Genomic DNA, 26,774 nt, shown 5'->3' with positions numbered 1-26,774 from the left:
CATGAGCTTTCGTGCTGCTACTCTGAAACCTGTGGGTTTATTATATGGTGTCCTTTTCCTTCCCGTCTCCTGTGCCCGGAGATCCACTCCAGGTTTTCCTTTCCGCTCTGCTTCTGTATTGCGCCTATGCAATGTGTAGCACGTTTCTCTCTCTGTGTGTGTCTCTTTCCCTCAATCACTGTGTCTGTCTCCAGGATTTCTCCCTTCCTACTTCAGGAGGCTGCTCCTGCAGGCTCCGTCCGCGTGTGTGAAGCAGAGGTTCCCCTGGATCCCGTAAATACAACCTTATATGCACTCTCACCCACCCAGAGTAACACCACCAGAGGCGCGCGCGCGCACACACGCACACGCACACACACACACACTTGTGCATTCTCCAGTCCATCCCCACGCGGGCAGACTGGGAGTGAGGGCTCGCCAGCCTCATACCGGCAGGCACCGCTCAGTGGCTCCAGGATTTTGCTGCCCCTGTCTCGGGACTCCGATCCGCGGCCGCCAGCCAGACCTGTGCGTGTAGCGGGGGGTTGTTCGAAGTGGGAAAGAAGAAGCGGGCGGGGGGCGGCCGCTGCTGCTCCTGACACCGCTAGTGTGTGCGCACATCTCCCCTTCGGCTTATAAAAGTTTGCCTCAGCAAGCCGGGGGGCTCCTCGCTCCCCCTCCGCTGGGGGACCCCGTCTGCTCCTCACCCTGGAGGCTCCTCGGCTCTGCTCGCGGCGGGTGAAGCTGGGACCGTTCCCCGGGATTTATTGAGCTGGATTTGCATTTTGCACCATGTCTTCGCGGATCGCGGCTCCGCTGGTGGCTTTAACCGGGCTGCTGCTGTCACTTTCGGCCGGGGCTGACGTGAAGGCTCGGAGCTGCAGTGAGGTGCGGCAGGCGTATAGTGCCAAAGGCTTCAGCCTGGTCAATGTACCCTTTCAGGAGATAGCAGGTAAGGACCACGGGTGGGCGGGATGGGATGGAGGGGGAGGATGTGGCGAGGAAATGTGGCTGCGTGTGGTTACAGCATCCCACCAGTTTCTCCTTCTGGATTAGTTGAAATGTTGTTCACTTTTGCCTGGGCTCTCCCTTGCACCCCCGGCTCCTTACCCGGGAGCAGGGGGCAGCTTTTCTCACAGGCCTGCACGCTGGGCGGCTGGGGTCGGGAGCCGGGGACATGAATTGCCTCATTGTGTGTACACAGGGAATTTGGTCTGTCTCCCCCCTCGGGACAGCCTGACAGGGACGGGACCCGCCGGGAAAGCGCGCGCCAGAGGAGTGGCAGGGTCTGGCAGTGAGCGAGCGCTCCGCGCCCCAGCAGCGATTACACTGGTGGCCTTTGGAAACTTCGCAGAGTTGCTGCTGGGTTATTAAAGCCAGAGAGCCCGTCCTGATGGTGGGTCCAGCCTCCACCGCCGGTTCCTGCGGGGAGACAAGCTTGCCCTTTGCCAGTAGGGGCAGCGCGGGGATGGGGTTCTCCCCACTGCCTCTGCCTGCAGTTTGGATCAGTTTCTGGTTCCCTAGACGGGATCTGCACATACATTTGGCTTTTATGTGCGGCAGAATTTACAAGCACAGCGAAAGCGGCTCTTCTCATTATAAACATGACTCCGGTTAGTCGAGTCTCGGCACAGACTCCCACGAGCGAGCACTGAAATCATCCCCAACCACCAGATTCCTCCACTCCCAGCCAAGAAAAGGAGGGGAACCCGGGCAGCAGCAGCAGCTGCTGGGGAGGGTTCCCCTGCTGTTCTGGAACATTGTTACAGCAGGTTCATTTCAACCCTTCTTTCTAAAACAGGGATCCCCCCCCCCAGTTTATTTGCCTGCTTTTAGCTCCAACCATATATTCATTGCATCTCCTGCACTGACTGAATAAAAACGTGCCCGGGAAAGAGAATCTTTTGGCAATCGGAGAGTAGAGCAAAAGAGAGGCAGGGGGATGACTCGGAAATGCACGGACTCGGGCTGCCCAAGCCCTCCGGAGAGGAATCCGCTTTGCGAACTCCTAACACTTTGCTGCTTGATTCTCCTGTTTGCGCCGTGAATTGGGCACTCCGTGGTTTGTTTCCTCGCTTTTTTAAAAGTTGGAAGCAGCGAATTTTTCTATCTTCGGATTAAATAGTGCCAGTGCTGCTTACTGTTTATTATCTGGCTCTTTATCATCATGATGTAAACCGTGTGGTGCAAACATCTAAAGACCTTAAACATGCCAATCCATAGAACAGGAGTGCTGTTCCACAATATCGATACATAATGGTCCTCCAGATCCCCAGGTGTAAATGAACATAGCTCTACTGAGTTCCCTGGAGCCATAATTAAGAGGCACACCAGCTGAGGATCTGGCCCATTGACAAATTTTGGACAGGGACTGGAGAGTGAGGGGCCTATGCTTGTGACAATTTAGAGACCTCTCTTCCTCTGGCTCAAGCTCTTGCTCTGCTTTCTGTGCCCCTTTTGGATTTCTTCTCGAATTGCTAATCAATTATATGAGAGCTCTCCTGTGAGCCACATGCCCTCTGAATTTCTCAGTCATGCTTTCCCTTCACTTACAGTAATTTTCTTCCCTCAGATTGACAGTGACAGGTCAGTTTATGTCCTGTCTTGTTTTAAAAATCTTAGTGAATTACAAACTTTTAATGGCTTTGAGTAGATAGTTCTTGTTTTCAGCTCACCCAGAAGTGTTAGTTTCTTCTCCACTCTTTTATTTTTTAAATCAATTAAAAGTGGCCATGCAGTGTTTAAAATATCTTACTTAAGTGTCAATTGAGCTTATAGGTTTCTATTAGTAAGTATTGAGACCTAATGATTGGTTGCTAGTCAAATATTCATAAATAATCATAGTTAAAGCCAAGATTTCTCTTATCATCTGCTCTTTTATGCTTGTGGAATACAAAATTGATGCAGCTGTATATGTTATTTTTCGTAAGCATCCTAACTTTAAAATGCAGTTGGCTTTCCTTAATGTTTAACTGCTTTGAATCTGGGTGAGATGGATACTTTTAAGCAGCTTACTTGTAGACTGTGGTATACTTGATTGTTGGGGAGACTGTGATTATATTGTGTTTAGGTAATGTGTTTAGCAGTATGCTATTTTGCACATGCTGCTGAGTGCTTTTGTAATAATTGCTTGGGAAGGCTACCCTGTTGTTAAATGGAATGCTGTCTATTTGTCATTAGATCTAATTATTATAAGCATTTAATTACCACAGCCAACATAAGGATTTTATGGTGCTTGGTTCGCTTGTTTGATTTATTTTCCTTTCTGGTCCTTTTTTGACTTACATGAACTATAATTGCTGGTTAGTGAAACAATCTATTGCAGCATTAGTGTGTCAAGGTGCATCAGATTTCATATATTTGAGTAAATGCTTTATTTTCAAAGGAATTCGATGTTGATCATTTGATAATATGATTGAAAAGTAAATGATGCATAGTTTTATTTGTGTTTTTGGAGTTTAATATAGTTACACTTTTACTTTTGTTTTTTAAGAAGCTACCTTTTCTACATTGTACTATTTGAGCACATGTATTAATGCAAGGTGTTGAAAAAATATGCTAAGCTTGTGTAAATAAGATAGGTACCAGACATGGAGGAACCCAAGTTAAAATTACTTGCAAAACAAAATTTGTTGAATACCAGCACACCTTATATACATACATTAACATTAATACACCAGTGTTATTGGGCTTTGCTTCTTGTAGGAAACCTGCCTCCCCCTTTCCCCCCCCCAAAGCCAAGACTTTTTAGATAAGCTCTGTTCACACCAGTACTTCTCTTATTATTTTAAAAAGTTTTGGGGAAAATATGTTTTTTTCACAATATTTCTAGTGTTACATATGCACTGTAAGACTGTTTTTCTGTACAGTATATTGATGCAAATGAAATATGTGTTAAAGTAAATGATAATATGATTATAATGAGCATATTTATTTGCAATTATATTGTAGGCTCCTATGTTAGTGCTAAAGTTCAATGCAACTTGTGTAGTACCTATCAAATGTAGGGACTGACCCTAAAACCCTAAATATCCTGGGTTTTTGGGGATGTTGTTCATTGAATTCCAGTGCTGCAAACTACTTTGGAGTATTGCACGGAGAGGTATTTTCAAGCACTTAGGGCCAAATACTGGTCTTGCGGCAAAGCTCCAGTGGAAAAAAACTTTGGCTGGGAGTGTCTTGGTGGAAGAATCCTTACTCATGTGTTATCACAGAAAGCAATATTGCAATACATATAATATTGATACAGATTTTCTTCCAGACATCGATATCCCTGGCACAGGTGACAGCTTCAGAATCTACTCAAGGATACCACAGTAAAACCTGTTCTCTTGTAAAACTGCTAGTGAATGAATTCCATCTCTCATAGATGCGATGAGAACATTGCATCAGAGTGTCACAAAATAAACGTTGTGTAAAAATATTGAAAGGATAGCGACTTTCTCTATTTAAATGATGGTGTCACGAATACAATAAAATTATTGCTTGTACCGAGTACACTTCTTCAGGCTTCTTGTGGAGGATGGTATTATTGTCTGTGTATGTAAGAATATCAGAATCTGACCCTTTAAGATATTTTATATTAAAGTGAAATGTCATAGTAAAAAAATCTGTCAACAATACTTGTTAAATTCAAACCACGATTTCAATAACTTTAAGCATCTGACTTAAGGCAATGAAAACTGAAAGTTCAAAGTTAAAGTTGGAGCATGTCCTTAACTCACACTGTTCAGAATAAAATGCTCCACAATTTAAAAGCCAAGGCAGTGTCTGAATTATGCTTTTTCTATTTAAATGAGATCCTTAGTCTTATTTAAACCTCTTTGTTCAGTTCCCTTGTTTACTTAAACAATGAAGTATTTTATAGCAACATTTGAAATACAGATTGTTTACCAAAGAGATCAGGATGTCTGTTTTGGAGTAAATCTTGAATAACTGAGTAATTACAATGTTCCTTGGAAAAATTATTGAAAGGTTTGGAGTTCTAAATATTACTTCAAAAGTCTGTAAGTCTGTTCTCCTGTGGAAATGAAGAGCAGGGTAAGATTCAGTCAACCAAGAAGCACTACAGTGAAATTAGTGAGAGCAGAATCAAGCCCTTTATTTTGAAGGTCAAGAGTCTTCTAAAGTTAACTTTGACAAAGTGTCTTCACAATGGCAAGATAGGGAGCACTTGATTAAAGGGGAAAAAAGCCCCTTCACCACCCAAAACAAAACAAACAACTCCAGCTTCTTGTAGGCTCTAAAACAATAATTAAAACTACTGCATAATCATTCATGTAATTGAGATATTCATTTGTGTCAGAAGCACCCAAAAAGCTTTTTTCTTAGTGTTTCCTCCTCCTTACTTATCCTTAGAATGCAATGACTGGTTGCCAGAAGACCACTGGAAAAGCCTGGTGGTCAAACTAGTGTCACGCAACTTATTATTTAGTTATAAGTTCTACTGCCATCTCCATTGAAGTCAATGGGAACTCTGTGAGCAGAGTGTCTGTTAACTGGACACAAAGGGAGATTGAAAAAGGCTAAGGACCTGCTTCAGATCTCTGAACAGTACAAATCAGAAGTAATGACTGAAATCAGTGCAGTTACACTGTTGTAATTTTGTGAAATCAATATTGGGCTCTTAGAGATTAATGCATCCTTGAAATGTGCTCAGTGCAAAGGCTGAAGTGGGGATGGGATTTTATGTGATCTTTGCACTGCCCCTGTGCTAGGGCTGCCATTGTCTGGTTTAGCCCTGGTGCAAGTTAGAATAGCCTTGTGGGCTGCCCTAACTTGTGTCTGGCTCATGATCCCTATGAACCATTCCAATAGCCAGGACATAAAATAATGCTGTTGTCACACCTTCCCACTTTGGTAATCCCCCAGCTGATTACCTGCTGTGGGGGCTTCTTTAGGGGATGGGTAGTGCCTGCTATTCTGACTCTGCAGCAGCTGGAAATACCCAATGGAGGAACTATTATGGCAGCTTTACAGCCACTTAATGCCAACAGATCCTGTGTGAACTGGCCACAGGTCAACCATTAATTGAGTCCTTAGGTTATGTCTACATGGCAGTGCAAACCCAGGGTTCAAACTCAGGCTGAAGCCTAACCTCGCTTCCATCTACACACAAATCATGATAACCCAGGCTTGCACCCAGGGTCCCAGGACCCCACGGTGGTGGAGAGTCCAAGCCTGAGTCAAGTCAGGACCCAGGGCAAGCCCTATTGCTTTGCAGTATTGAGGGAGCCCCACTGGACTTGTGCTCTGGGGGTCCACTAAAAGTATCTCTCAATCCCATGGGCTGACTTTCTTTGTCTTCTGGCCAGTCAAGCTTGGTAGACAGTCAAGTTTTCCCACACTGTACCATGAACAAAGGGCCAGAGCAGCCACATTTTAGGAGGGGGTAGGAAGTCTGGGATACAGATAGTTGGACTTGATCCCGCATAATACAGTGTAGACACTGGAGACCCAGGCTCAGATCTAGGGTTCAATTATTTCTAACATGGGGTTACAAATGAATGTAGATGCTCAAGCCCGAGGATGCACAAACCTGGATGTGTTAACTTGAGTTCTACTAACCGTGGGCTTACACTGCAGTGTAGACATACCCTGAGGTATACTCTGCAATAAAAGACCTGTGGCTGTGCGGCTATAAAATTGAAATATAGATACTGAGGCTGGAGCTCGGGCTCTGAGATTCCATGAGGCACAAAGGTCCAAGAATCTAGGTTCCAGCCCAAGCCTGTTTGTCTACACTGCAATTTTATAGCCTTGCACTCCTAGTCTGCTGACCTGGGCCAGCAGCAGCTGTGCCACTATTTTATCATAGTGTAGGTGTACCCTGAGTGTCATTCTGTCAACTATTCCATATTGTTTTTACATTGACAAATAGCGAGAAGATATTATATACCAGGGATCGGCAACCTTTGGCATGCAGCTCGCCAGGGTAAGCACCCTGGCGGGCCGGGCCAGTTTGTTTACCTGCTGCGTTTGCAGGTTCAGCTGATCGCGGCTCCCACTGGCCGCGGTTCACCGCTCCAGGCCAATGGGGGCTGTGGGAAGTGGTGCGGGCCGAGGGATGTGAGAGCCGCAATCGGCCAAACCTGCAGACGCGGCAGGTAAACAAACCGACCCGGCCCCCCAGGATGCTACCCTGGCGAGCCGTCTGCCAAAGGTTGCAGATCCCTGTTATATACAGTACCCAGAAAAATGGAATAGTTCTGAATGCTTGTTGGATAACTATATAATTGCTTTTTTTAAAGAGAACTAATTACCAAGTAGTACAGAATGAAATCGGTGAGACTACTCACTACATACTGATAAGCATGTGCATAAGTATTCTCATGATCAGAGCCAAAGCCCTTTTAGGACATGATCTTGCAGTCACATATGTACATGCTTCATGTTGCATACATAAGCAATCCCATTGAACTGAGTGGTATTACTCACTTGATGATTGCCTGTTCTGTTCATTACCTCTGAAGCACCTGGCATTGGCCACTGTTGGAAGACAGAATACTGGACTAGATGGACCAATATGACCATTTTTATGTTCTTATGTACTTGTGCTCATAATGTCAAACACTTATGTAACTGCAGGATCAGGGCATTTGAGAAAAAAATTCCCAGAAATGTCTAAGCCAAGTCACCATCTGTATTAATTTTTTAAACCATCCTTTAAACAGGCCAAAATTGTGTTTACGTTTGTTTGTTTCATTTAACTCATAAAAATTGCTTTCGGACTGAGAACTTAAACTTTAAATCCCAACTTCTGGAGTTCCAGAGCATGATTTTTATGGTGGAATTCTAAATCCTGAAAAGAGGGATTTAAAATGAAGATGTCAGTAGCAATGCTATAATAATTAGTGTAACACTGAACCTCAGTACCTTGTACTATTGTACTGTAGTTATTTTTTACTTTCTGTTTACATTCAGATTTACAATTGAAGAACACATATAAAGCTACAGTACTCTTACATTACTAAGTGCTAATGTGTTAAACTGTTTTACTGCTACTTTAGTACTTATTTCATCATATGGTATCTTATACTGTTCAGAGACTTGGTAGTGGTCAGACACCAAAGTGGTCATGCACTGTGTTAAAAGCTCAGGCCATTCTTTTTATATGACTGCAATAAAGAATATATGCATTTCATTAATATTACGACTTGGCTCTCATAAAAGGTCAGTTTCAGCTGAATGTACTGTTACTTGCAAATTGCAAATCTTATAACAAGTGATCAACAATAAAAGCTTTTCTAGATAATTTGTCTTAAAAATTACCACCTGCTATTTCGTTTGAATGACTTGAGGATCTTGCCATATCACTTAGAGATCACTGGTTTATTCTGCATGATATATGTTAGAAAACTATGCATACTAATCTTTCTTTCTGCTTAGTAAAGTAAAAATGTATAATTATGTTAATGTTTCCAGTTGAAATAAGAGGCTTGGTACTTAAAACTCCATTACATTGCCAAAGTATCTGCACTCATATTACCAGCAAAATGAAATTACATTTTCAATGAACTATGACTTTGTGATACCCTTCATACCTGGTTAATGGTCCTATCTCTCTGGAAAAGGAACGTTCAGCTTAGAATAGTGACCGTTTGTACTATCAAGCATAATTATTTTAGCAGTTTCAAAATATATGTCTACACATACTCCTAAGCATGGCATGTCAAGGCTAGTGTTTAAGAGCAGGATAGCTGTGCTAAACTGGTGAATACATTAGAAGATGCCCAAGGAATTGAAAATGTACTGCAGATGGTAGCAAAACATATACATGGTAAGATTTTTTTTTTAATTTATAGTTTTCTATATGTAAGACTTTAAGCCGATGGAATTAAAGTTAATTTCCTTCGCAGTTTAATGCTACAGAGTTCCTTCAAGCACACCAGAAAACCCAAGAGTTATTTCTAAGAAAACTGAATCTCTTTTTAGCCCTTGGTAATAGAGTAAAACTGTTGTTAAAGACCACCAGCCCTCTGAAGTGCAGTTTGTTTTCACTAACATGACCTTTTACTTCAAGCAAAGTAAAATAGTGCTTTATTTCCTTGAAAGATTTTGAAATACTGTTATTTGGAAGAAAGAGCATTCTAGGCAATTACTGTAATTCTAAACACAATAGAGGCAACCAAAACCAAGAATATTACGGATCCTACCCTGGTCAGCGTTAACTCCTTCTGCTAACTACACTCATAGTAGTAATTCAGACTTTATACTACACATCACAGACCCTGTCTCCTGTGCGCTAAGTTAGAAAGTTATTAATAGTACCTGAACTTGCTTCTTAGAGCCTTTGGGAAACATTCCCTGTTAATCTGCTGTAGGTACCGCATGTGCCCAGAAGGAGGCTCTACTGTGTAACTTCAGCCTATAGAGAGAATACCTCAAGCTACATTTTAGCCCAGTTATTGTGGAATTGATTTTCACGGCTCATGACAGAAGCTGTTTTCAGCCCATGAAAAGGAAGTGGCTAAGGCTGATACTCCTAACACAAACAGCAAATTGCTCTATGGCTTTCATAGCCTGCAAGGTCTGTTACCTTAAAGTTCTAATGGCCTTTTAACAGTGTTTCCAGCTGAGCAGCAGATGTAAAAGATACTGAACACTGAGAACTAGGTTTTTTTTCCACTCTGAAAGAAACATTTTTACAGACACTGTACTAACAATGGAGCCTAGGACCTGTTCAGTGACCTGTTGAGTTTAAAATAGCAGGACAAGTCTTCTGAAATGAATTAAAATCTTGACTATTTTTTACAGGTGCCTTATAGGGATATTACTGTTTCTTTGGTAAGATGTGGTTAGTGTAATAAAATTTTATATATGTAATCATGCCTGTCATCCTGAGTGATCCCAAAGCAATATACAAACCATATATACAAAGCACCAGTGAATTGCAGCCATTTCTGGGATGGAAAGGCAGAAAACAAAAACAATGGCACACTACTAAGATGGATATTTACAGAGCAGACAGGATCTCTATATTTTTGGTTCCATCACATGCATTAATAAATGGTCTAGAACTCAGTTTATCTGCATCAGAAAACTGAAAGGCTGAGTCAATCCTGTCAGTGCCTACAGTTCCAGGGAATCTAGGTATTTCAAACCTGAGGCGTAATCAGTTAAGGTATATCCTCCAACTCAGAAGCTAGAGATCCATTTGAATGTATATCTCCTGTCTGCTGTAACATTGGGCCAGAATTCAGACTGTATATGGCAATACCATTGGTCATAGTTACCGAGCTCGCTGCCCTTCTGACCCTTTTCCAGGTGTCTCTAAGTGAATCCCAGCAGGTATCCGGCCTCGTGCCCTCACCTTTTCTGGAGTGAAATCTTGTGATTCTTGGACTCATAGGCCAGGTCATAGGTTCTTGTACTCTGAGTTCCAACCATGCCTACTAATGGACCCAGTACCTTCTTTCTTTTTGGAGTCTGTAGCTAGTGGTGAATACAGTGACCCGAAACAGCCTTCTTAAACCATTTAAAAAAAAATATTAGCAGTAGCAACAAAGCATAACATAAGAGAAAAAGATTATTAAAACAATAAGAGGTAAGCACACATGTCTATCTTACCTAAAATCTAATCATCTTCTTGACGGGGGGTCTATGTTAGGCCTGCCACATTTGAAGGCTCTGAGTTCTCCTTAGCTCAAAATCCTGCCTCCCACATTGAGGGAGTGTGATTCTTTAAATCCAAGCAAAGTCTTTGAAGTTCTTTACCTGGATTTGGATCTGCTCCCCAAAATCAGTTTGGAAAGCTCAACTGGATGTTGGAGGTAGGATTTCAAAGTACATATCTGTTACAGTGCCCAGCAAACACTTAAGGACCATGCATATCAGGATCTGCTGCACATTTCATGACAATCCTGTTACTGAATTAACTCTACATATGAACACACAGGAAACATCCTTACAACAATCAAGCAAACATAACAGAATAATAATTAATAAATTATTACAGACCAGCTCCAAATCCTTCAAACCATTATTTTCCGAATGTGTAGATTTATTATCTGAAAAGTAGTTAATATAAAATCCTGGACTATAAGTAACTTCTGTAACAACCAGATAATCATTTCCCTTTGATTTTGTCATTTAAATACATTTTTTAGTTTATATTCTCCAAAATGAAAAATAGTGTAGAAATTAGGTTGAGCTTCAAGGTGACGAGTGGATTTGAAAGTATTTTATAATATGTTGTATACCACTCACAATTTTCTTCTAACTGAGCAATTCATATTTATTTCAGGAGCATTATGACAATATTATTCTCATCAGAAGTTTGATAAAACATTAATACTTAATGTTGCTAGATTTGGATTCAAAACAATCTTTTTGTGCCCTGGATCCAAAATTCATCCATGGTGTGTTGTTGGGACAGTCTTTGTGGCTGTAAAAGATGGTGGCATTGGAATCCCAGGAAGGAACTCTCACAATATTTTGGATGCAGTAGCTGCGTTAGAGGAGGGGACCAGTGGGATGGTTCAGGTGGAAGGGTTAGGACTGCGTGTAGGTGTATTGTGGAAAAGGTGCTGATGTTGGGATGAGGGGACAGTCTTGTGCACATTGTGGGGGCTAGAGGGGCAGGAGTGCTTCTCCTTCCCATCAACTCCTGGGAAAATGTTCATTGTACAATCACCCTCTTAAAATATATCTTCCCCTCTCCCATTGCTGAGTGCTGTGTAGAGGGCTGGAGAAAGGGAACACTGAAGAACTGCTGCAAGGCTGGTTAAGGGGTTGGATGAGGGTAAGGGAGAGGGAGCAGAACTTCTTTCCATTCATGCTGTTGCTCCGACTAGGTTCTAATACCTATGGATTTTGTTATTTTTTCCCAGTTAACCAGAGTGCAGTGATGCTCCCTAGTGACTTAACCTGGAAGAGATATTAATGTATTTCTATCATGATTTCTTCACTTGATAGGCTTGAAATGAAGGTAGCTTCTGCTTCGCAGTATGCGTTCAAAATGAAATTGTAAGGAACCCCATTGCAAACTGAACCTTGCAGTTATTGTAAAGTCCCACATATTATCCTCATGTGTGTTGTACATACTGGTGATCTGTGATGGCTACCAATTAGTTTCCAGGGAGTGTTTTTTAACCTAAAAAGCTGTAAATGATTTACATCCTGGCAATCTGATAGACTGCCACTTTCCCTTTGTGGTGGTACAGTGGAAGTTGCCATGGGCTGGAGCTATATTTGGTATAATTTAGAAGGGTCTGCCAGCAGGCATTCTTGTGTGGTATCCTTGTTTTTGGAATTTGTTTCTGCCTTGGTGATCTTCAGGATATGCTATAAAAGTCACCTATTCCCCCAGGCTTTTGCTGGGGGGGCTGTGAAAAGGGCTGGACAGAGTCAGATACCTTGGTGATAGGTACCAATATAAGAACCTGCACTGGCGATCATGGGAAGGAAACTAGGGACCGTTTTTTTCATTGGTCTTATAGTCATCATGTCTTCATAGCTGGTATGTTGAGTTTTGCAGGTACCTGCTAATTTTGTTGCATTTAGAAATTTTGGGTTTATTGGAAAAATGTGGAGGTGGTAGATGAGGATGCTGTTTGATTTATTTATTTGTTTTGATTTTTAAAAAGCTCACTGCATACCAGATGGCACCCATGCAAAGTTCTGTCCACCTCTGACAAATATTTAAAAAAAACTCACAATAGTGGAGACATTGAAATATAATTTGTCCAAAGCAGTAGCACTTCTCCCAGGCTATCACATCTCATCTAATCCCCAGTCAGCAGGCTTTAGAGGTGTTCATTTTTAACTTTGTGAGTGTATTTGCTTTTAAATTTGTATTAGTACTTACAGAGCTGGGAATGTGCAGTAACAAATGAAAATAAAGTTGTGATGTTTAAAGTTTCTTTCTTTTCTCCCCTTTTAAGCATTTAAGAAATCTCTCTCTAACTGATAGACTCTTTCAAAACAGAAGAAACTTTAAATACAACACAAGTACTGTAGAATGAATGTGTACTATATAAATATACACATTGATACACTTATAAACAATTGTACATATAGTATAAATATTTCCTTCCCTAAATTTACAAATACACAGGCCAATACTGATCTAAAGTACTAGATGCTTCTATGTGTGAGCAATTTTGGATCCTGGGATGAAAAGGGCAATATAAAATCATCATAGTAAAGAAATAGGAAAAATATCTCTTCAGTAGTTTTTGGCTCATACTGTATTTTCTTTAACCAATTAGAGCTGTGACCATGTACATTGTTTTATCTGCTCTAAACTTGCATAGCATGTGTGTATTTTAAATAGTTTTGAAAATGTAAAAGAAAAAAAATAAGGTAGGCCTAGTTGAGAAAACTTCTTTAAAAACAAATCTTCTGTTCTCTTTGGTAAAGCAGAGACTCCTCTGTTAATAGCAACAACTGCAAAAAAAGTAGGAAAGGCAGTCTACACTAATATAAGGTGCAAAATGGGTTGCAGTGGCTCAACAGAGATTTAGCTGTTTCTGAGCAGAAAATCAAAAACTAATTTAAAAAAGAAGGTATTTTAAAATTGGCAGAAGGGAGCTTTATTTCTTGAATTGGTGAAAAGCCAGGAACTATATTCTTTGACTGCTTCTGTTACAAGATAGTCTGTCATGCTGGCTATGGCCTAGCAATTAGCATAACGTAGAACATAACTAAAATGCATTGATTAAATGCAAACACCTGTCTTTGAACTATAGCCTGGCTGATGCAGTGAGAAGATACCCCAAAATGTTTTCCTGAAACTGAAAACCGAAACAGTGATTAGTTTGTTCTTAAAGCTGATCTTCAGAAGTCAAAGTCTTTTCTTTTAATAAGAACCCCCAAAACTCTTTAGTTTTTTTACAGAGGTGCCACACACACACTATACAATGCACATAATTTGACTCTGACCTGGCTGGTTGTGGGTACATAGGTTTTGCAGCTAGCAGTATCAGAATAGTGCACTAAAGATCTAAGACCAAATTCGTGACCTTTTCCATATCCATACAACCCTATGAGGTGTAACTAAGGGCAGGATTTGGCTAGTGTTGTCACCTGCCTGGTTTTCACCTGGACAGTTCGAGTTTCAGCTTGAGTGTCCAGATGCCATTTGACGAGCCTGGATGTCCAGTTTTTTGATCTGTGACAACCCTAAGTGGAAGGAAGGAGGCAGCGGAGCAGCAGCAGCCACTGCCGTCTCCGGGGCCATGCTGCTCATGCGGCTTGCCATGGAGTGTGGCCTACAGGGGTGGGGCCTTCAAGGAAGAAGTGGAGAAGGGAGCAGGGCCTGGGGAAGAGTCAGAGAAGGGGGCAGCCTTGGGAAAAAAGGCAGAGCAGGGGTGGGGCCTTGGGAGAAGAGGCGGAGCAGGGGGCGAGGCCTCAGGGGTCCGGTTACCAGCCATTAGAAAGGTGACATCCCTAGATTTGGCTGAGATTTATTTTTTATATCTTGCAGATGAAAAGTATGAAATAGAAAGGTAGGTGATTACATGCCTGGAGCTCTAAGACAGATGAAAAATTGTATAAATTGTATAAATAATGCCCACTCTTAATTCCTGAAGTTACCTGCAAACCCACGGGCCTCACTGAGGTACAGGCGTGGGAAACAGGGTTTACTGAGAGTAATATTTGGCCCTATATTTGGTGGGTTTTTGTGCAGACAATGCCAGACTCTTACTTACCCAAATGTAGACAAATATGACAATATTATTATTATTTTTCTAATAGTAGTATCTAGAGTCCCTGATGAGGATTAGGGCCTCATTCTGCTAAATGCTGTACAAACATTTAGACTCGCAGAACCACAGGAGTGCTCTGATCCTGGCATTATTGAAGTACACATTGGCTTAAACACACTTTTCTGCTATACAAAGAAAAAAGATAGTATAAATAAATATTCTCATTTTTTGAAAATAGTCCTTTTAAAGGACATCAGCTTTATATCCCACTGAGATTTCTACAGTAATTGATTGATCCTTTGTGGAGACATCTTTGTACCTACCTGGTTAATTAGGAATTTAGAGTCTGAGTTTGCTTTTTTAAAGTTGCTCCAGCTGGACACTGTAAATCATTGTCTAGAGCACAATCAATGTAGAATACAGAAACCATCCCTGCACAGTGCCAAACCACAAATTCTTTACACCTTGTATGCCAAAATCTGGTTGCTGAAGGATACTTAAATGAATAAATACAGATCATTGATCAAGAGGAGCTTTTTCTTATACGGGGTAGATTTGAATTGTTTCTCTTCACTGATTTGTACACAAGAGAACAATTGGCAGTTTGTCTATATTCTACAGTGCAGCACAAATAGATAGATGTGATAGAGTACATGAAACCTCAATAAAGATGCTACAAATTCAAAGTAAGTCTTTTAAAATTGCAGGTAATGGGCAGTGTTCTCTTTCTTAGATATACCATGACTCTGTCAGTTATGTTAGATTTCATTTTCCTTTTAATATTTATATGACTTTCTTTCTGATTAGTTTTTGGCTTCCTGTCTCCAAACAGAAATCATCTAGAGTAATATTTATTTTCCTTTAGGCCATACTTACAGGATGGGAGATTCTATCATAGGAAGAGAGGTAATGGAATCCTTGGATACATAAATAGAGGAATCTTGAGTAGGAGTAGAGCGGTTATCTTACATCTGTATTCAGCACTGGTGTTACTGTTGCTGAAATACTTGTCCAGTTCTGATGTCTGCTATTCAGGAAAGACTGACAAATTGGAGAGAGTTCAGAGAAGATCCACAAGAATGATTAAGGGATTGAAGAGATGCCTTATAGTGATAAACTCAAGAGGCTCAATTTATTTAGCTTAACCAAGAGAAGTTAAGGGGTGAGTTGATTACAGTTCATAAAAACCTGCATGGGGAACAAATATTTGTTAATGGGCTCTTCAGACTAGCAGAGAAAGTTATAACAGGATCCAATTGCTGCAAGTTGTAGCTAGACAAATTCAAACTTGTAATAAGCTGTATCGTTTTTACAATGAGGGTCATTAACCATTGTGGTGGATTCTCTGTCAGTGGCAATTTTTAAATCAAGACTGGATATTTTTCCAAGAGATATTCTCTAGGAATTATTTGGGGGAAGTTCTGTGTAATACAGGAGGTCAGACTAGATGACCACAATTGTGATGGACTTGGAGTTGATGAATTATCTGTGATGGCAAGTGACGATTTGGTCATTGCTGTTTTCTTGCTGCCTATTTTTTGTAGCAATTGGCCTTCTAGCCAAAATACCTGCTTTTGATTCTAGAAGAAACTTTATAGAGCTCCTCTATCCAATGTACAGTAAATACCAGAAAAGTCAGTCTCAAGAAGGAAGTATTAAATATTTGAAGGAATGATCCATGAAGTTAGTTTAGGATTCATAACTACTAGTCATCTACAGAAGCACACATGTAGCTTTGGTGTTGATGTATATAATTTAGCTTACTTTTTATAGTTGTGCAATAGTGCAGCAAAACCAATAAACCTCTCTAAGAAGACTAACCAAGTTGAAAAATTGAGGTAATTATATTAGTAGCTAGTGATCTTCTCCTTGTTCCATTCTGTGAATTGACTATGATATGATGTAAAGAACTGATCAAACTGTTGAAGGCAATGATTTTCCAGATATGAATCATACTGAAAGGACAAGGGAGGAGGAAAGGATTGGGGAACAGTATTTGGGGCTCCTGTATCCTCACCTTATCTCATTACGGAGATGTTCAGATACACCCTAAAATAGCTGAAATGAACGTACAATGGGTATGCTACCTCATGCTTGTCAATATGCTAGTGTAAGTATGTGCAGTAACTTGGGGAGGATGTGACAGTAAGAAATAGGACAGAGTCATGGTGGAGGATGTGACAGTAAGAAATAGATTAATAGAATTATTTTACTTTTTGATAATCTTGCATTAATATGAAACAGACAAGAGTGTGGATGCCATTATCTGATAGTCCATAGGTTCAGAAAGTTAAAGAAAAATACATATATCACTATAGTGATTCTGTACCCTGCGGCTTCAGTGATTAATAATTACTGATCTGCAAGGCTCTGATTGTACAAACAGATCCAGGCAGGTGGAGTATTAGTGGTGACAAGAACCTTACATTCAACCAGAGTCCCATTGAAGGCAATGAGGTCTCTGTGCTGATGTAAGGAGCTATCTGCATGAATCTCTTTGTAACATTGGGGCCTTACATTGCAAAGGCAAGGCCAGGAGTATGTGCAAAAAACAAATAGGAGAATTACCTACAAAAATATTTATGGGGTAGATTTCCCAGCTTGCTTCTATAGAACTCACAGTTCATTCCAAAGGCACATTTTTCTGTCTTTTCCAGCCCTTTCTATTTTCCCCACATCACACAAGCACCCATTTTAAAGGAAGAAAAAGTCAAGAGCAAAGTAATTCCATCATTTTTCTCATATTTGCTGGAATACCTAATTTATCTTTAAAGTGTCACAATGCGATCTAGAGAAAGTCAGTTGCTTCCAAATGTTCTCCAGAATTCTGAAGACAGTCTAACATGAGGCGTATGCTTCCATAGTATATTCTCAATTTAAAAGAGCTGAGCTTTCTTTGTGAGTATGACCCCTCAGTTTCCCTCCTTTCTAGTGCTAATTGGACTTATTGTAGAACTTGACTTTGGGGAGGAATTGGTTAGCAACAATAATTTTATAAAATGCTGATGGGAATTTTTATTCTCTATGCGCTATGAAAAGTGTCCAAGAGAGATCAATTGAACATAGATACAGCCCTGGAGCAAGAAAGATGATTGCATTAAAATGAATGAAGTTACATCTTTAGTGTGAGGACATAAACACAAAGAGCCATGCCTTACGCACCAACTAGGAAACTCCCTGACTGGGAGTTCCTCCTTCTTTTAAGCTCCACTTGCAACACATCATGGTCCTCTCTGAAAATGGTGGAGGACTAGGAACTCTATATCCACTCCACAACTCCCACTTACATTGTAGATGAATTCACCCCAAGTGTCTTCATGTATGCAGACAAGATAAACACCACATGGGTACACTGGCTGAACTGATAATGCATTTAATGGGCTTTTATTGCAATTTTGTCCTCCCATTTCTAGAAGACTATACTTCAAAGAATATGCTGTTCAAAATATTAGCCCAGGCAGCAAAGAAACCTTTTTATAGTAAATAACAGAGAGTCATACTGTGTCAGAAGATAGCTTTGTAGTAAGATCATAGTGTTGCTTTGTCTCAAAGTTTGTTTTCATCAAAGCCGCATCTACTCGAAAACTGGTCAGGACAGCTGGTTTCCACAACTAACTCCTATACCATTCTTACGAGAGAGATTTTAACTAAATCCTGTTATTTTCTTCCATTGATATTGTTAATGTAAGTGTTAAATAATCAATTATTCCCCCTTTGACTGTGATTGCAACTCACGATGAAGTTCTAAGAACTACTAGGAAAAATGTCAGATTGTAGAATAATCTTCTAAGGGACTTGGTGGAAGCCTCATCACTTTACTCATTTCATACTTAATTGGATAAATCTTACATGGCCAAATTCACCATCACTTTATGTTGGTTTCTGTCAATGGTGATGAAAAGCACGATTGCTAAAAGTGCTTTGGTGGATCAGTTTGCAGTGCCAAAAAGTGTCGACAGTTCCACAGTGAGAATGGGGTGAGAATTGGACCAGAAGGGGTTATTGTAGTCCCAAAAGAGGGCAACTGTAGAGATAACATGTGTGTGATTAGAGAGCCTGGAAATCCATTGATGCAACAGCTCTACTCGGAACCAGTGGATTTTTGGGAAGATTTACACTGCTCACCCCCACCTTGCCGAATCCTGATAGAGAGGGAACATGGAAAAACTGTCTGTCCTCCTTAGGAACAAATCCCTGCATTAGGTTTAGCTGCTGCTAGCTAACTAGAGAAGTAGTCAAGAATGGCCATAATGGCATTGGCCAGTTTGTATTAGTTTGTAGCTCTGAAAAGTAACTCATATTCTCTCTCTCTGTCTCTGTCTCTCTCTCTCTCTCATTCACACACAGACACCACCTGGAAGACATTTATTTTTTACTAATGATGATTTTCATGGACTATAGCCCAAGGACTGTAATTATCTTGGTTCCTAGAACAGCATGGATATTTAAAATGGAGGTTAGTCCAATGGGTCACCCCAATTAAGAAACCCCAAAATCTTTATAATTATTAGGCAGACAGATAGGGAAGAGCCTATCCCCTTGTTAGGATATTCCATGTTATACTATCTGGATGGTCTTGAACATGCTCAGTAGATTCTTTCTGATGTCACCAGATGTTTTCTAGTTGTCACATATATCATTCAGTCTGGGCATAGTCATAGACTCCACAGTGGCAATAGGGGCAGAAGTGACTGTGGTTGCTGTTGAGTGGGAGTTTTAAAATTTCCACTAGGGAAAAATGATTTGCCTTGACATCTGAAGAGCCCCTGAGGGTTACAGAGATATCACTGGCCAACAGCCACAAAGGCAGTTTGATGTAGAATTGAGCCTTAAGCTGCTGTTGGAAACCATCAAGATAATGAGTTGGTTCCAGAGAAAATAGGTTCATTATTTTTTAATTGGGCTGCTTTTCAAGCAACTCATGAGCTGCTTATCAAAATGCAATAGGAGTTTCATATATGACTGAATTTAAGAAATTATAAAAAAGCATTGAAAGTTAATACCTGCTACATGATGTATCCATTGAATACTCTCTAGACCGTTACCACATCTGCTTTTCACATGTCTTTAGAGTCTGGAGGAAAAAAACAAACCCCAACCCTCCTTATGGCTGCAGTATATAAATAAGAACTGACAAAAATACAGCACTTAAAGTGAAACTTTAACAAGACCAAAAACATTCTGGCAAGATTACTTCTGGGAGTACTTAAAACCACTGAATACAGTACATCTTTCTCTGGGAATTAACACCATTATAGTCTCGTGTGGGATATTTATTCAGGATTTATGGAGCAGTTTTCAGGATAGTTTTGTAACAACAAAATGAGAAGAGCAACAAAATGCACACAAATTTAAAAAATGCTGTTGCCAAACAAATAAGAAAATACACAGAACATTCAATAGAAAAATGTTACTATTGCATTCAGATTATATATTTAAACACACAGTTAGGAAATGAAAAAGTTATGGTGCACGTAGTGACATTAACTTGTCCACATTGTACATTCAACAGGACTTGAAAAACTCATATACCTGTGGTGAGTAGGAATTTTGGGTAGGACAGTGATCTGACTATGGTCAGGGATCATAATAGCTGGAGCTACAAGCTTCTTCCCTTCAGCCTGGGAGCAGAGTAGGCAAGGAGCCCTACATCTTTAAGAGGAGGGAATGGTTGCAGAATAGAGCAGCTCAGGTACTGCTACTGTTTTCTGCGGGTGGGAGAAGTAGAAGAATGTGTACAACTGTGGTGCCATTATTTTTTTAACCTGAGACCCTGAGAGGGTCAAGAGAGTGCATATGGGTGGGTGGCTGAGTGGATGTGGGTAGGTGTAAGAGGGCTCTTGAGGCAAGTCCTGCACTGTCACTCCAACTGCTCTTTACAAACATAGCCCCAAACTAAAGAGAGCAGTTGAAAATGGATCAGCAATAAAATACCCTTTAACTTTGGCAGCATTATCAATGCTAGAATCAAAAACATACCTGCTGGGCAGACAATTCATAGCTGCATTTGTAAATTGATGCACCTGGTGCAGATCTGCAAGTTAACAGTATGCCCAGAAACACATCTGATCCACTTTTCACAACATACTTGAGTAGCTGGAGCTTACTGAATAATAACTGCATTGACTCAGCATGATGTCTTTGTGAGAGAGATGGGGTAAAAGTTCATTGTTCAGATAGGGACAACATTATTAACTGAGGCGACATTAAGCATGTGGGCTTCCAGCTTGTAGTCTTCTTCATTTGAGTGTAATTCTTCAGATAATTTCTTCTGGCTGGTGTATTATCCACAATAATTCATTTCAAAATCTTTATATTTCCAATACCAGCATTTTCTTTTTATGCAGTGGCTGGCTTGCGGAATTATTCACATTTTCTGAAGCTGGGACCCAGGTATCTGGATAATGCGCACAAACTGGTTGTTGGATTCTTTCCTATAGATTCGGGAAGTAGTAAAGTGAAGGATTCAGCTTTGGTATGCTGGAATTTTATGTAAATATGGTGTCATGTAAATATTCACATGCTTCACTATATGTCATTTCCTCCCATCTGTTCATTATTTGTTTAAGCTCTTTTTGAATTTATTTGGTAATTCTGGTCCTGGAGTTTCAAAGTGTTGCTTTGTTTGTCAATTTTAGACGCAGAAAGAAGATAATTGGAAGTGGTCTTATATTCCATCCACAATCCACTCTCCTTTCAGTGCCCTTTACGTGTAGCATTCAGGCAGGAATGCTTCTTTACACTCTACTAGTTAAACAGAAGCCTAATTTTGCAAGGATAATAATCAGAAATCCAGTTTATTTTGTGCAAGACCAACACATCACTGTAGCTGTCCCTGGCTGGTGGACACACTGGGTGAAATCCTGGCTTTGTAAAAGTACATGGCAAAACTCTCTTTGACTTCAGTGGCTCCAGGATTTCCCTCACTAATGTTTCCTTTTCCCTTTGCATTTTTTTCATTTGGGCTATTGTGCCTTTAGCTTGGTAGATATCAATTCTCTGTTCCAGTAAAAATATTTAAACAAGTACCCAAGAAACCTCAGGTCTTACCCTTTGGGGTGTAAGTCAGGAAAGGGGAGCTGTCACCTAGTGCTGCAGAGTGAAATACACCGCTACCTCAATATAACGCCACCCGATATAACACAAATTTGGATATAACACGGTAAAGCAGTGCTTCCGGGGGGTGGGAGGATGGGGGGCTACACACTCTGGTGGATCAAAGCAAGTTCAATGTAACACGGTTTAACCTATAACGCGGTAAGATTTTTTGGCTCCCAAGGACAGCGTTATATCGAGGTAGAGGTGTATTACTTGTAGGAGTCTGCTTCCTGCTTCTGCTGAGCTGTATGAGGCTACTGGAACCAGCCGCATAGCACCTGCAACAACAGAGGAGACACTGTCTAGCTGTCTTGTTCAATAACCTTTAGCTCATTTGTTCCTATAGTAGTTTTGCTCAAACCTCTATTTTAGTCTAATTTTGGTTACTATCTCTAATTCCTCAACCCACTCATACTCACCCATTTCTTAAAAAACAATTACTAATATTTCTTATTTATAATCTGGTAATATATTCACTTAAACCCTCTAAATTCCCATTCTTTTTCAAAATATTTCATGCCATGGCTGCCCAAAGGATTCAGGGGGCCTGGGGTTTTCGGCGGCGGGGGCCCCCCGCTTTGGCAGTAATTGGGCGGCGGCGGTTCCTTCCGCTCTGGGACCTACCGCTGAAGTGTCCCAAAGACCCGCGGCGGGGCAGACCTGCCGCTGAAGACCTGGCACTTCAACGGCGGGTCCTAGAGTGGAAGGACCCCCCGCTGCAGAATTGCCGCCGAAGACCCGGAGCGGAAGAAGCTCTGGGGGCCCCTGCAGAGCCCGGGGCCTGGGGCAAATTGCCCCACTTGCCCGCCCCTCTGGGTGGCCCTGCTTCATGCCCACAATCCCTTGTCATACCTGTCCCTGCCTGCAGGTATATGGGATCTTGGGGAGCAATTACCACATGGATGGGGTGCAAATTAGTTTCTTTATTAAAGGAAAAAGGGAGTGGTGAGAATTTAACAATGAAATACGATGGGATGGGGTGTATAGGGGGTTTACAATAGACAATGATGGTGGGGGGGTTTCTTATTGAACAGTGTAGGGAGTGTAGGGAGTTCTAACAGTGGGGTACAGTAAGTGGGGTTTGGCACAATGGGATACAGTACAGTTAATAAGCAACTCAACTTTATATAGGAACAACTCTAGATACAGTGTGGAATGTAAAACATACCAAAGAGAAATGCAAAATAAAATAGTAGCTTCTATATAGAATGGTCAACAATTAGATAGAATGTATTAAGTGGTTGGTGGCCTTATACACAATGTAACACAATGGTATCAATGCAAATACAAAGTATATCAGAAAGGTGGAAGTAAAATGTGAATCACAGTGCAATAATAAGTGAAATTATGCAGTGTAGACTTAATTTGTGAGGCTGTGATAGCAAGAGTGTGCCCAAAGGCTGGGTCAAGAAACGGAGGGGGGGAATGATAGTGGCAACTGATGAGAGATGCAGCTGCAAGCAGCGAGAGACTCTGAAGCCCTGCGAGGTAAGGACAACAGAGCAGTGTGTGTGGGCTGGGGGGGAATTTGGGAAGTTCAGATGGTGATGCAGACACGGGAAAAAAAGCAGCAAGGGGGTTGGGAAGTTCAGAGGGTGATGCAGACACAGGGGAAAAAGGCAGCTAGGGGTTTGGGAAGTTCAGAGCGGGAGATTGTAGCAGCAAGAACCTTATCTATCCTCTAACTTAATTAAACTTACATAAAATGACAAGCAGCTTCTACAAAGTAACAAAACAGGTACAGAATACAATCAGGCAATGACTTTTTAAATCTATCTTAACCAATTACTAGGCAAAACAACAAATATCACAATTCTAAGCAAACTACAACAAGCAGCTATATGGAGCAACAAAACAACGAACTATAGCAAGGCAGGTGAGACTTACAAGCTTTATAATCTTAACAAACTATGACTTATTAAACTAAAGAAACAAAATCTATGGTGCACCTTATGCTATGGGGGAGTTACAGAGGGCAGAGTGGTATGTGCCCAGAATACAGCTCCCAAGGCAGCCCCCAAGGAAGCCAAGGGAGGTGGCTGCAGCAGTGGATACAGCTGAAAACCTTGAGTCCAAGGCAAAGCCCACAGGAGCAGAGCTTAGCAGCAGCACAAACTTACTTTTAGTGGCAGAGTGCCACGGAGTTTAAGAGAGAGGTTTTAAAACACAGACCAAGGTTTAGCTTGAGTCTGTGTGCTGGGGAGACAGAGCCAGCAGCTAAAATAATAAAATAAAAGTACAGAAAGTTTCACAGAGGGATTCTTACCAGCCCCCAAGGCAGCAGCAGAGGCAGAAGCAGCAAGAACATCAGAAGGCTTGGTACAATCTAGATAATCAGGAGATCTCTCAGGCAGCAATTCGTTCTTCGTGGGGGGGGGGCGCGTTCAAAAAACAGGGGTACACTCAAAAATAAAATGAGAGCAGAGAAAGGACCCCCAGAACCTCCTGGCTGATCAGACCAGGCAGCAATGCAGGAACCTTTCTGAAGTCTGTTCAGAAAATGTCTGTTTATAAAGGCAAACCTAGGCAGCTTCCCGCCAGTAACTCTGATTGGTTCCCCTTCTCACAGGGAGGAGAGCAGGCAGGGAAAAACTGCAGGTACATGCCTGGGCAGAGTCCTGTGCAATAGGTGACTCAAAAGCACATGAGGTCTATGACTCATGCCCAGGATCTTAAAACACAATAGGTCTTGCCGCTCTGGACATTGCCTACCCTACATCAAGCCCAGGTTTTAACAAGGTGATAACAGGACTAACCCTTTGAACAGGGCAGTGGTCCCACTTAGCACAAGTGGCCATCCCTTTGAGAAGGGCAATGGCTCTTGTTAAACAACATAAGGGGCCCTCCCTTTGAGAAGGGCAGAGGCCCTGGTAAACAACTTAACAGCCAGGGAGGGGCGGCCACCAGAGGAGAACAAGAACAAAATGGAGTAAGGGGACAGCTGTAAGAACAAAATGGAGCTGTAACAGACAATACCCTTCTCTTTCTTCAAACAGCAACGCCCAGCCTTTCTTCCTTTGTTCTCCCAACACCTCTCTTCTGACAACCATTTCTTTCTCTTTGTGCAAATTACCATTCTCTGCACATACAAATAATAGCTAGTGATGTCAGAGGGCTTGAAGAGAGGCTCCTGGGATTGTCAGGTTATGCTGCCTGCTGCTCCCACTGACTCTTGAAGTCTCCAATGGGGATGAGACCATCCTCAAAGCAGTCAGCAGATATCCATCTGCTGAAGCAAACTGAGGAAAAAACAAACACATCCTTTTACTGGACGCATTTTATTCTTTTCACACTGCAGAAGCCTCACTAATTCAAACTAGTAGCAATGACATCCTCTTTCCCATTGAGAAAATATATAGATAACTGGTTTATTTAAAATAGTGAACATTTAATTCATCCAACACACTTGAAATGTTGTCCCTGTGGTGTTATCACACAAAAAGTTATTCTTCCACTCTACTCTGCACTGATCAGGCTTCAACTGGAGTATTGTGTCCAGTTCTGTGTGCCACATTTCAGGAAAGATCTGGACAAATGGGAGAAAGTCCAGAGAAGAGCAACAAAAATGATTAAAGATCTAAAAAACATGACTTATGAGGGAAGATTGAAAAAAATGGGTTTGTTTAATCTGGAGAAGAAAAGACTGAGAGGGAACATGATAACAGTTTTTAAGTACATAAAAGGCTGTTACAAGGAGGAAGGAGAAAAATTGTTCTCTTTAACTTCTGAAGATAGGACAAGAAGCAATGGGCTTAAATTGCCGCACGGGCGGTTTAGTTTGGACATTAGGAAAAAACTTTCTACCTGTCAGGATAGTTAAGCACTGGAATAAATTGCCTAGGGAGGTTGTGGAATCTCCATCACTGGAGATTTTTAAGACCAGGTTAGACCAGGGATCGGCAACCTCTGGCACGCGGCTCACCAGGGTAAGAACCCTGGCAGGCCGGGCCAGTTTGTTTACCTGCCACGTCGGCAGGTTCGGCCGACCACAGCTCCCACTGCCGCAGTTCACCGTCCCAGGCCAATGGGGGCGGCAGGAAGCTGCATGGGCCAGGGATGTGCTGGCCGTGGCTTCCCGCCACCCCCGTTGGCCTGGGCCGGCGAACCGCAGTGGGAGCCGTGGTCTGCCAAACCTGCCGATACGGCACATAAACAAACTGGCCCAGCCCGCCAGGGTGCTTACCCTGGTGAGCCGCATGCCAGAGGTTGCCAGCCCCTGGGTTAGACAAATGTCTGTCAGGGACTGTCTAGATAATACCTAGTCCTGCCATGCATGCAGAGGAGTGGGCTAGAAGTCCTCTCGAGGTCCCATCCAGTCCTATTCTATGGCTATGGATGCTACAAGTTGCTTAGGAATATAGGACTTGCCCTACTGAATCAGACCCAAGGTCCATCTAGTCCACTATTCTGTGTCTGAGAAATGGCATGAGATGCCTCAGAGGAAGGTGTAAGAATCCTGCAGCAGGCAGGTGTGAGGTAATCATGCCCCTCTCCGCCCCCGGTCTCTAATAGTCAGAGATTAGTTATATCCTGACGCTTGAGGTTTACATCCCTTTCAGTATTTTTGTCATTATGATAACTCTTGATATGCATATAAATGTCCAATCCGTTTTTTAATTTTGTTAAGGTCTTCATCTCAATTACTGTCTCTGGCAATAAGGTACACAGTTTAGTTGCACGTTGTGTACAAAAGAATTCCCCTTTATCAGCTTTAATTTTCCACTTTTTAATTTAATTGAATGTCACCTTGTTATGAGACAGGGCAAGCGGAATTTCCTAATTTGTTTTTGCTATACCATTCATTATTGTCTATATTTTTATCATGTCCCCTCCTTTTCTAAGGTGAATTACCATCCTAACAATCCCTTTTCAATTTCTCGTCATATGGAAGATTTTGCATGGTCTTGATCCTTCTCATCATTCTTCTTTGCACTTCCTCCAGTTCTACAGTATTGTTTTTGGTCTGGGGTGGCTAATACTTGACACAGTAGACTCAATGAGCAGACTCTAGAACTGTGAAAGTGACAGAATAGCACAGAGAAGAAA

At 41.5% G+C, this 26,774-nt stretch overlaps 1 protein-coding gene across 1 annotated transcript in view; it reads left to right on the top strand.

Annotated features, from left to right (window-relative positions):
• The first annotated feature begins 215 nt into the window (after positions 1–215).
• Positions 216–26,774, top strand: part of GPC6 (glypican 6) — a 1,140,547-nt gene continuing 1,113,988 nt past the window's right edge. Inside the window, exon 1 of the mRNA XM_045010084.1 lies at positions 216–931. Within this exon, the coding sequence (XP_044866019.1) occupies positions 772–931 (160 nt within the window). The 5' untranslated portion in view covers positions 216–771. The remainder of the gene's footprint in view (positions 932–26,774) is intronic.

The sequence above is a fragment of the Mauremys mutica genome, chromosome 1 (assembly GCF_020497125.1).
Source record: "Mauremys mutica isolate MM-2020 ecotype Southern chromosome 1, ASM2049712v1, whole genome shotgun sequence".
NCBI lineage: Eukaryota > Metazoa > Chordata > Testudines > Geoemydidae > Mauremys > Mauremys mutica.
This window is presented reverse-complemented; position numbering and strand designations above follow the sequence as displayed.